This window comes from Haliotis asinina, chromosome 2 (genome assembly GCF_037392515.1).
Source record: "Haliotis asinina isolate JCU_RB_2024 chromosome 2, JCU_Hal_asi_v2, whole genome shotgun sequence".
In the NCBI taxonomy this organism is placed as follows: domain Eukaryota; kingdom Metazoa; phylum Mollusca; class Gastropoda; order Lepetellida; family Haliotidae; genus Haliotis; species Haliotis asinina.
This window is the reverse complement of record NC_090281.1, coordinates 43,336,461-43,348,402: the sequence shown is the minus strand read 5'-3', so window position 1 is coordinate 43,348,402 and position 11,942 is coordinate 43,336,461. Positions and strand designations below refer to the sequence as shown.

Below are 11,942 nucleotides of genomic sequence, written 5' to 3'. Positions count from 1 at the left end.
ACAAACAGTCACAGGGCCAGACAATCCAGTGTTCAACAGCATAAGTATCGATCTGCGTAACTGTGATACAAAGACGTGCGTCAGTCAAAACAGAGATCCTGACGACACGATCCCGTTTGCCACCTCTTACGACAAGCATGGGTTACTGCGGGAAGACCAGTCCTAATCCGGACCTCACAGGACTTCACTGATATCCGTGTCTTGGTACACGCAATTTTCAACTGAAGTTTAACTGGTACTTTGCTGACGGTACACTTAAATCCTTTCAAAGTATCCCGCTGTGCACAAACGTTCCTTGAAAATGACAACGGTTTACATGGAGAACAGAACTCCGTATGCGTGTCATACAGCGTCAGGGATCACGTGTCAAGGTCGAAAGACCTTGTTTGGATAGTCGCTACAGCACTGCCGATGTCATGGCCCCTGACGACAACGCCGTCGCCAATGTTCTCCCACTCAGTGATCGAACATTTCTCTTCCAACTATATATTTATAGATTTCGTAACTCTAATTGAATCTTAGTAATATGCGTTCAGTGGTACCTGAATAACGTTGTTATCACCATACATTGCGTTTGTAAAGTTTGCCCCATTCCATAGCTCACTACGTCATTGTGGATGAATTCAAAGATGAAGTATCTCTATTTAAATAATCTTACATATTACTTATCCAACTCGTTTGTGCATTTACTAAACCGACCTCTCTTGGGGCATTTAGAAACTGAAATTGAAAGCGTGGGCCATTACAAATACAATGTACCTCAATGTTATATTACATTCGAATCTTTCGGTTTCAAAACACATCGATCACATCAAAAAAAAGGCCAACAGCGACTGTATTTTCTTCGCCACTTAAGAATGTTTTTATTGGAAAAACCATAATGACTGACAGTGTTATTTTTCAGTTTATTTATCAAACCTTTATTCAAACTGTGGTGACCTACATTGTTAAGGTTGACACGGGGGTCTGTCTGCTCTCAATAAAAAAACAAACATTTCAAAATTGTTAATGCTGCTAGCAAAATTACCGGTGTGTGTCTTTGTAGAAAATTTCCTTTGTCTATGCGCACCAGATTGTAAAAAGAGGCAACTAAAATTAGAATTAACAGTGCCCATATTTTATCTCACCATTTCGAACAACTTTCATCTGGAGGCCGTTTTGGATTACCTTCCCTTATAACAGACAGAGCTCGTTGGCAGTCCTTCACACCATCCAGTGTTCGGGTTATTAATGCAACAAATGTTTCTGAATAGTCGTCATGCTAAAATCCCCCCCCCCCCCCCCCCACACACACACACATACATACACACCAACACAGTGCGTGACACTGCAATAAGACAACAAGTTAACAAGTTAACACTTAATGTTACTAAGTATGAAGATCGTCACTCGTGGTTTCTAGTGAAACATATTTCAGATTCCTGCCGACGTCGGTCTGGGGCGAGTGCTGCTAAATGGCGACGTGTGACTACCACGTGACACAAGAAATTTCGATAGTCATGCATGAGGACACCACAACATCCACCAATGGATCGTGCACCGCCACCGGCATACATGAGGACACCACAACATCCACCAATGCATGGGGCACCACTACCGGCATACATGAGTACAGTACAACATCCACCAATGCATGTAGCACCAGCACCCTCATACATGAGACACAACCATCACATCCACTAATGCATGGCGCACTGCCACCGGTATAGATGAGGACACCACAACATCCACCAATGCATGGCACACCGCCACCGACGTACATGAGTACACCACAACATCCACCAATGCATGGTGCACTGACACCGGCATGTATGACTACACCACAACATCCACCAATGCATGGTGCACCAGTACCCTGACACATGAGACACCACCATCACATCCACCAATGCATGGCACACCGCCACCAGCATACATGAATACACCACAACATCGACCAATGCATGGGGCACCACCACAGGCATACATAAGCCACCACCATAACATCCACCAATGCACAGCGCACCGCCGCCGCCATACATGAGTACACCACAACATCCACCAATGCATCGTCCACCGCCACCAGCATACATGACACCACCACAACATCCACCAATGCATGGGGCACCAGCACCCTCATACATGACACACCACCATCACATCCACCAATGCATGGGGCACCAGCACCCTCATACATGACACACCACCATCACATCCACCAATGCATGGCACACCGCCACCGGCATACATGAGTACACCTCAAAATCTACCAATGCATGGTGCAACGCCACCGGCATACATGAGTACAACACAACATCTACCAATGCATGGCACACCACTATCGGTATACATGAGTACACCACAACATCCACCAATGCATCGTGCACCGTCACGAGCATACATGAGCACACCATAACATCCACCAATGCATGGTGCACCGCCACCGACATACATGAGTACACCACAACATCCACCAATGCATGGGGCGCCAGCACCCTCATACAAGAGACACCACCATCACATCCACCAATGCATGGCACACCACTATCGGTATACATGAGTACACCACAACATCCACCAATGCATCGTGCACCGTCACGAGCATACATGAGCACACCATAACATCCACCAATGCATGGTGCACCGCCACCGGCATACATGAGTACACCACAACATCCACCAATGCATGGGGCGCCAGCACCCTCATACAAGAGACACCACCATCACATCCACCAATGCATCGCACACCGCCACAGGCATACATGAGTACACCACAACATCCACCAATGCATGGGACACCAGCACCCTCATACATGACACACCACCATCACATCCACCAATGCATGGGGCACCAGCACCCTCATACATGACACACCACCATCACATCCACCAATGCATGGCACACCGCCACCGGCATACATGAGTACACCTCAAAATCTACCAATGCATGGTGCAACGCCACCGGCATACATGAGTACAACACAACATCTACCAATGCATGGCACACCACTATCGGTATACATGAGTACACCACAACATCCACCAATGCATCGTGCACCGTCACGAGCATACATGAGCACACCATAACATCCACCAATGCATGGTGCACCGCCACCGACATACATGAGTACACCACAACATCCACCAATGCATGGGGCGCCAGCACCCTCATACAAGAGACACCACCATCACATCCACCAATGCATGGCACACCACTATCGGTATACATGAGTACACCACAACATCCACCAATGCATCGTGCACCGTCACGAGCATACATGAGCACACCATAACATCCACCAATGCATGGTGCACCGCCACCGGCATACATGAGTACACCACAACATCCACCAATGCATGGGGCGCCAGCACCCTCATACAAGAGACACCACCATCACATCCACCAATGCATCGCACACCGCCACAGGCATACATGAGTACACCACAACATCCACCAATGCATGGGGCACCAGCACCCTCATACATGACACACCACCATCACATCCACCAATGCATGGGGCACCAGCACCCTCATACATGACACACCACCATCACATCCACCAATGCATGGCACACCGCCACCGGCATACATGAGTACACCTCAAAATCTACCAATGCATGGTGCAACGCCACCGGCATACATGAGCACACCACAACATCCACCAATGCATGGCACACCACTATCGGTATACATGAGTACACCACAACATCCACCAATGCATCGTGCACCGTCACGAGCATACATGAGCACACCATAACATCCACCAATGCATGGTGCACCGCCACCGGCATACATGAGTACACCACAACATCCACCAATGCATGGGGCGCCAGCACCCTCATACAAGAGACACCACCATCACATCCACCAATGCATCGCACACCGCCACCGACATACATGAGTACACCACAACATCCACCAATGCATGGCGCACTGCCACCGGCATACATAAGCACATCACAACATCCACCAATGCATGGGGCACCGCCACCGACATACATGAGTACACCACAACATCCACCAATGCATGGCGTACCGCCACCGACATACATGAGTACACCACAACATCCACCAATGCATGGCGCACCGCCACCGACATACATGAGTACACCACAACATCCACCAATGGATCGTGCACCGCCACCGGCATACATGAGTACACCAGAACATCCACCAATGGATCGTGCACCGCCACCGGCATACATGAGTACACCACAACATCCACCAATGCATGGTCCACCACCACAGGCATACATAAGACACCATCATCACATCCACCAATGGATAGCACACCGGCACCTGCATACCTCAGTGCACCACAACATCCACCAAAGTATGGGACACCGCCACCGACGTACATGAGTACACCACAACATCCACCAATGCACTGGGCACCACCATCGGTATATATGAGCCACCACCATCACATCCACAAATGCATGGCGCACCGCCACACGCATACATGAGTACACCAAAACATCCACCAATTCACAAGAATGACTGCATAGAAAATAAAAGTCACCGGAACCGTTATGTTGAAAGAAAACGTGTTTAAAGTCGGAATGAAATCACATCTGATCTGAACGCCCCGTGGTACAACTTGTCGTGTATTTGAAAGGCATTAAATCTATCGCTTCCCCAGTAACTTTTAATTTGTTTTCCAGAAACCGCTGACACAAATTGCATAGTGTTATTTCCAAAACAGCCCCCGTCAATTTCCCACACTTAGGTTCGGCTCGTGTTAAAGACGTCATTCATCCTGCCTTGCCTATTCCAATCTGTTTTTTTAGCCATCGATTCCATTCCGTTACACCAGTCTAACTTACTGAATGGTATAACAAAGGTTCCTCCTTACACGTGTCTGAAATCACATTTAGTATCAATCTTGGGATAATGCAAACACGACTCAGTGAAGAATGGCCACCCCTACCTATCGATGAACGTTTGGATGATTCAGGTGATGTATTATACCATTATATGAAGTGATGTATTACACCATTGTATGAGTGCCCATGTCAGATTGAGATTCATAATTTACCTTTACAGACAATCAGTGGTGCCTACAAAGACGAAAGTTGGCACAGGTGGATGACGAAACATTGATTATAATGTAGAATGTACAGAAAGTACCTTATTATTTAGCATCATTTCATTTCTGAGACAAGAATCTTTATACAAATATTCACCTAAATTACACAACTGTTTTACATTTCTAACACTTACAAGTTGAATGCGTTTATGCATTGTACTAATATGGTTTTATATGTTAGTAATATGGCATCTGTAGTAATATGGTTTTATGTACAGTTTTCTGTAATTAATAAAATAGCGACATACTAATATAAAATGCAACTCGTCTTAAATGTCGTCTTCACAAAAAACATAGTTTCTTTCTGTTATTTCAACATGCTGTTTCTATAGCTGAATTACGAGAGTTACGTCGGAATTTAGATAAATATTTCCCGAAGATGTGCGGGATAGCTTTACATAGATAATACAGCAGAGTGCAAATATAAATAATATTTATATAAATTACACATTCTGATCAATTGGATAAATAACAACAATCTCTTGAGATGCTTGATCGAAACTTCGTATGCAAGAAGGTAGGTATGCAGGACATACTTCATCTCTATGTCATAATTCATTGATACCAATGTTAGATTAAATATTGTTCCCCTGACACGCCCAGCTATTAACACGACGGTTCTTTACTTCTCACAAAAGACATTCATAATAATTTCGAAGGATAAGATCATTTGTGTGAAGCAACTTGCACCAATACTTTATCATGTTAAATTGTCTCTGATATATGCGAGGGAGACGACCCAATTCTGCATAAGCCATAGAATTACATGTATAGTTTTTTAACTTCAGTGGAGTAATTCAACAACGAATCTAACTGCTTTTGTGTACCATCAACTGATTCAGAAATTAGGACACGTCGTCTGCATACAGTAACAGAAAAATACTTAGGGATTTACATTTATAAGAAATTCAGTTATCTTCAAAAAAGGGGGTCTCAAAATCACTGAGAAAAAATGAAAATAGAATTGGAGACAAAACATCGCCTTGCATTAAATCCGAATTATTCTTAAAGGATTCACTAAAATAGCCGCCAACGCTAACAAACGATCTAACGTTCAGATACAAAGAATATATAACTGACATTAATTTTCCATTTACATCTAACTTTGACAACTTACCACAACTTACACCTGTCTACAGAGTGCAATACACCCTGAAAGTTGACGTAAGCACGATACAATACGCTTATTATTGTTAAGGCTGTTGCTAATTAATGTGAAACTATGTTTACGACACAAATTGGAATGTTGGTATTCCCCGAACGGAAGCGAGGGATATACAGATATTTAGGCACGAGTGTGCCTATCTATTACCAAACTCAACTTTCAAACATGGGCTGGTTACCCACAATGGCCTCATTTAGAACACAACGTTATAGAGGAGACGTGGCGTCCTTGCATTGCTCACGACATCACCTCACCATGACAAAGTAATATTTTCCCCTAGGTCATCGTATGAAAAATATGAATCCCGATATTTTCGACCTCGTAGTTAATATGGCTCATGGGCCAGTCTGGTAGAAATATTAATATTAATTCTTCTGCTGGAGTAGATCATCCTTGGTGTTGTACGTTGGAGACCCACTTGCTTTTAGCATTGTCCTTGTGATACTCCGTGGTGGGTGGGTGGCTCGGATGATGAACCATATTACACTAACCATGGCTATGAAATTCCTCCCAAAATCCCAAAATGTCCACTTGAAATTGACCCTATTGATACTGATCACAGACCTTCTGCATCGATTGAGTATTGGCCGCTTTTCCTTGTGATCGAGACTCCTGACAAGACACCGTAAAAGGTGAACCCCTTTGCTGTATCCAAGGGTATTGAAGTAGTACAGGAGGAGGCAGCTGAAAAATCTGATGTCGTAGCCTCCCCAGTACTGAGTTTGTTTGACACTATCTTCAGTTAGTATGATGTCTTTGGCTCATGAAAAGGCCTTTAATACTCAGGTTTTCACAGGCCATTTTATGTGGTGGAAGTCTGTGAGCATTTTCATGACATTTGGTTTGCTGGCCGACAACATCTCAAAGTTAATCATGGATACTTTTACTAATATCAATCTGATCACTGTCATTGTGACTTTTGTGTATTGCTTAAGTGGTGTATATTATTTTGTATATTTTTTGACATATATTTGCTTTTGAAAATAGTGAAAATGACCGCCATTTTGAATTGTCTTCTCGGCAGTTACATTTACATAAAAATTAACACCGAATGTGTCCATTTACGGCCAATGTTGATACTTTTTATGTTTTTTGACATTTGTATCTTCTAGAGTGGTGGGTCGGGCACAAAACAGGTGATTTTGTATGGTCATGTCGAGATAATATAATGTTTTACAGCTTACTCTTTGAGACGAGATTTTGTTTCCTGTTTACTTCTAGAGTGACAACATGTTACATGGAATAACTTGATATTACCCAGAATTCAAAAATGGCTGCCAAGATGGCCACCATTGTAGTTTTAGTGCCTATACAGAGCAGAGAACTAGCAAACAATTCATTTGGTGTCACATGTTTAACACACTTTAGAAGAAAACAAACTTCAATGTTATGGTTAATAAAAGCTATACATTCCTAAACTATTTGATGAAATAGCAGTATCCAAAGTATTAGAAAACTATGCTTCACGATCGATAACTGCCTCTAAGCTCTCGTAGTAGCTATTCAAATGGTCTGTCAGATAACTGTTAATCATTTTTGATACATTCAGAAGCTTACAATTTGTTCAGTTTATCTGCTTTGATATAGATCTCCCTCTGATGGCATACTGACTTTATTGCATTTACTCTGTGTCAGTTCAACCAATCCATGGGGAGCAGCATCTATCGACATCAGAACACCAGAATAGGGATACGCTGACCATCACAAATGCTCCAACCATGGTCAACTGGTTAAGGAATATGATTGGCAAACATGCACTTGGTTGTTTACTTGCGCAATGTAATATTCTAGACTGTTGGATGTTGGTGGGAGCTTTTCATTTAATGTCTTGTCTCATCTACAGACACCACTGGATTGTTTAGTACATACATTGAACTTAAGGTATGTGCGATGTGATCTAGTAATGTTGATGGGCTTTTGAATTGGTTTGTAGACATTAGAATACCCCCGTGTATTGATCTATTGTTTTAATGTTGGACTTGTTTCGTGATGTGTGGCGGTGTTTAACAGTGCATGGCAGTATATGGCTAAAAACAAGCACTCCTACAAGGCAATAAAGTCGTGCACATCCAATTTCCATGGACAAAAACAATTCTTCTCGAGTTCACAAGTTTCACAAACAAAACAGCAAAACAAACAAGTACAATTGGACCAGCTGTGCGGATTATGTTTTATTAATGTCATCATTCCCAACATGGAACAGTACCAAATCCTCGAACAAACACAAACATTGTTGTCGAAGAATGTGTGTCTAAATTGATCTTGATCAAATTTGAGATTTGAACAAGGTCAAAGGTAACTGAAGCCCGACACGTAAAACCAGAGATAAAAAACATTTTTGAGAAGAAAAAAACTCTGGAACCGTGTTCCCTCAACGTATGCAACGCTACCTATTCTACTGGAGGGTTTACAGTAGTAGACACGCAGAGTACATTGTCACAAAATATCCGAACAGTAACACATCCACATGCTGCTCCAGAAGAATCCTTGATCCACTTCTGTCCACGGAATATCTTCCTGGCAGTCGTCCTGCCTCTGGGGGACTTCAGGGTCCATTTCCGCCCCCAGGTAGATGGCATCCACGTTCCTGATAATAAAGGTAAACATATTTTACATCATTTGTACTGTGTGCATAAATGCAAAATATATGATTCCACGAGAACACATCTCAAACACGAAAATCAAGTTGTGACTTGGCAGTAGACGTCAATGTACACAAGGAGGCACTTTATGTTTTCTTTAAAAGATCGTTTGGAAGAACACAGTGGCTTCTGCTAATAAAGGTAAACAGTATTCTGTATCATAATTTATACTTCCAGCACATATTAAGACTGCATGAATGTCGTTTTCACACTGCTTTTACCAGCATACCAGCTATATCACGGGGAGAAACAACAAATATATGCTCCACACATCATTCAGATATGGAAAATCGAAATAGGTTTGTTTGGATCGTCATGAGCGAACGCTTTAACCATTCGGTTATTCGACGATCCCCTTACATTTAAATGCAAAGCAAATATATCGGGACGTGAAAAACAAAATTTCATCTAAGTTTTAAACTGAAATAGTGAATTCTTTACCAGCAGATGGCCAGCACACTGACTTTCAAAGTGACCATCCGGGACTTGCTTTGTCTCGAACTACCTATTGAAGGACGGAATGGTGGGTTAACACTAAGTTATACTATCAATAGATAGCATCGTACAGGGCATGCACGAAGGGGGGCCCTATCTACACTAACCCCTAAATCTACCAGTCAAGTGCAGTCAGCATTGGGTCTACTGGGGGTGCTGAAAAGACTGGGGCCACAGAGTGTGCCAACCCTAAACTAGCTGGGTTGCTGTAACAACCATCCTGACTGTACAGTCAGGCCCTAGCACCGAACCTACTCCATGTACGCTCGGCAGGGGGCTACGCGGAGAGCAGACGCACAATGGAGCCACCATGAGACAAAAGCTCATCCCATCGGACCCTCGGAAAGCCAGTGTACTAAAGTCCAGGTGGAAGGGTTTAGAGTGACACAACACCAAATCCAGAGTGTGCCAGGGTTCCTGCGTCTGAAAGAAATGAGTCATGCATAAGCATCAGTAATCACATTTCTCTCGGATGTAGATTGGATTAACAACAGCGAGTAAGTGTGGTTTTCTGCCGCTTTGGGCAATTTTACAACGACGGGCCTCATACGTAGGCGTGGGGCATAGTATTTAAGTGAGGACTCGAACAATGGTACTGAGCATGACGTGCCAACACTTGAACAACTAGGCTACACTACCACTCCGTTTACATGCAGAAACCAGTATCAACCATTCCCATCTATACCTAAATGGCTGTGACTATGCTGGTCGTAAGAGGCGACTAATGGGATCGGGTGGTCAGACTCGCTGACTTCTTGGTTGAAACATGTCATCGGTTCCCATTTGCGCAGATCGATGCTCGTGTTGTTGATCACTGGATTGTCTTGTTCAGACTCGATTATTTACAGACCGTCACCTTATAGCTGAATATTGCTGAGTGCGGCGTAAAACTAAACTCACTTACTCCTAAATGGCTGTTTTCTATGAGAGAATTAGTGTGCACTAAATATGAAACAAATATTTTCTTCCAAATAGAGTTGAAAACACCTGCCTCTCTGGTCCTCTGTCACCCTTCCGAAGAAACTTGGTTCACGTCTATCCATGGAATATCTTCTTGGCAGTCGTCCTGCCTCTGGGGGACTTCAGGGTCCATTTCCGCCCCCAGGACGATGGCATCCACGTTCCTAATAGTAACGATAACGAATAGGTTAATGTTTCATATCACTGATACTTACTACATAGATAATAAATATTAAAAGCATATGCTTTTTGGTCAGGAAAACGCTGTAACCTGAAACACAAGTTGTAACTTGCTCATGACGTCATTGTCAACAAGAATATATTGTATGTCGTCTTCAAAGGATAGTTTGGAGAACTTGCCTTCCTGGTAGTCTGGCGGCTTTGTGGTCGTTGTCCTGCCACCAGAGGAGACCTTGATCCACTTCTGTCCACGGAATATCTTCTTGGCAGTCGTCCTGCCTCTGGGGGACTTCAGGGTCCATTTCCGCCCCCAGGTAGATGGCATCCCTGCTCATAACAGTACAGAGAATATAGTTTACATCGCTGGCACTTACTGTGTGCATAAATGCAACTTATATGCCTACACGTAAAATCTCAAACATGAAACTCAAGTTGTAATTTTGCAGTAGACGTCATGATAAACAAGGATGCATTGCAGGTTATGGTTTATTCAAAAGATTGTTTGAGAGGAACAGTAGCGTGCGTAAGCAACGGTTCTACTTAAAAAGGCAAAGAACACTTTACATAATTTATGCCTCTCACACAGATTATGACTGCATGAGTGTCCTTTTACACCGCTTTCAGCAATATACTAGCTATATCACGGGGAGAAACAACAAATATATGCTTCACACATCATTCAGATATGGGAAATCGAAATAGGTTGTTTGGATCGTCATGAGCGAACGCTTTAACCATTCGGTTATTCGACGATCCCCTTACATTTAAATGCAAAGCAAATATATCGGGACGTGAAAAACAAAATGTAATTTAAGTTTTAAACTGAAATAGTGAATACTTTACCAGCAGGTGGCCAGTACACTGACTTTCAAAGTGACCATCCGGGACTTGCTTTGTCTCGAACTACCTATTGAAGGACGGAATGGTGGGTTAACACTAAGTTATACTATCAATAGATAGCATCGTACAGGGCATGCACGAGGGGGGCCCTATCTACACTAACCCCTAATCTACCAGTCAAGTGCAGTCAGCATTGGGTCTACTGGGGGTGCTGAAAAGACTGGGGCCACAGAGTGTGCCAACCCTAAACTAGCTGGGTTGCTGTAACAACCATCCTGACTGTACAGTCAGGCCCTAGCACCGAACCTACTCCATGTACGCTCGGCAGGGGGCTACGCGGAGAGCAGACGCACAATGGAGCCACCATGAGACAAAAGCTCATCCCATCGGACCCTCGGAAAGTCAGTGTACTAAAGTCCAGGTGGAAGGGTTTAGAGTGACACAACACCAAATCCAGAGTGTGTCAGGGTTCCTGCGTCTGAAAGAAATGAGTCATGCATAAGCATCAGTAATCACATTTCTCTCGGATGTAGATTGGACTAACAACAGCGAGTAAGTGTGGTTTTCTGCCGCTTTGGGCAATTTTCCAGC

General features: G+C 43.5%; 1 protein-coding gene across 1 annotated transcript; it reads right to left on the bottom strand.

Annotated features, from left to right (window-relative positions):
- Positions 1-8,375: 8,375 nt before the first annotated feature.
- Positions 8,376-11,829, bottom strand: LOC137273746 (uncharacterized). Its single transcript, XM_067806568.1, has 5 exons — positions 11,355-11,829; positions 10,692-10,838; positions 10,363-10,495; positions 9,318-9,794; positions 8,376-8,821 (listed from the first exon to the last, which is right to left on the bottom strand). Exons 1-3 carry the CDS (start codon positions 11,390-11,392, stop codon positions 10,378-10,380), a joined length of 303 nt encoding a protein of 100 aa, XP_067662669.1. The 5' UTR covers positions 11,393-11,829; the 3' UTR covers positions 8,376-8,821; positions 9,318-9,794; positions 10,363-10,377.
- Positions 11,830-11,942: the final 113 nt, after the last annotated feature.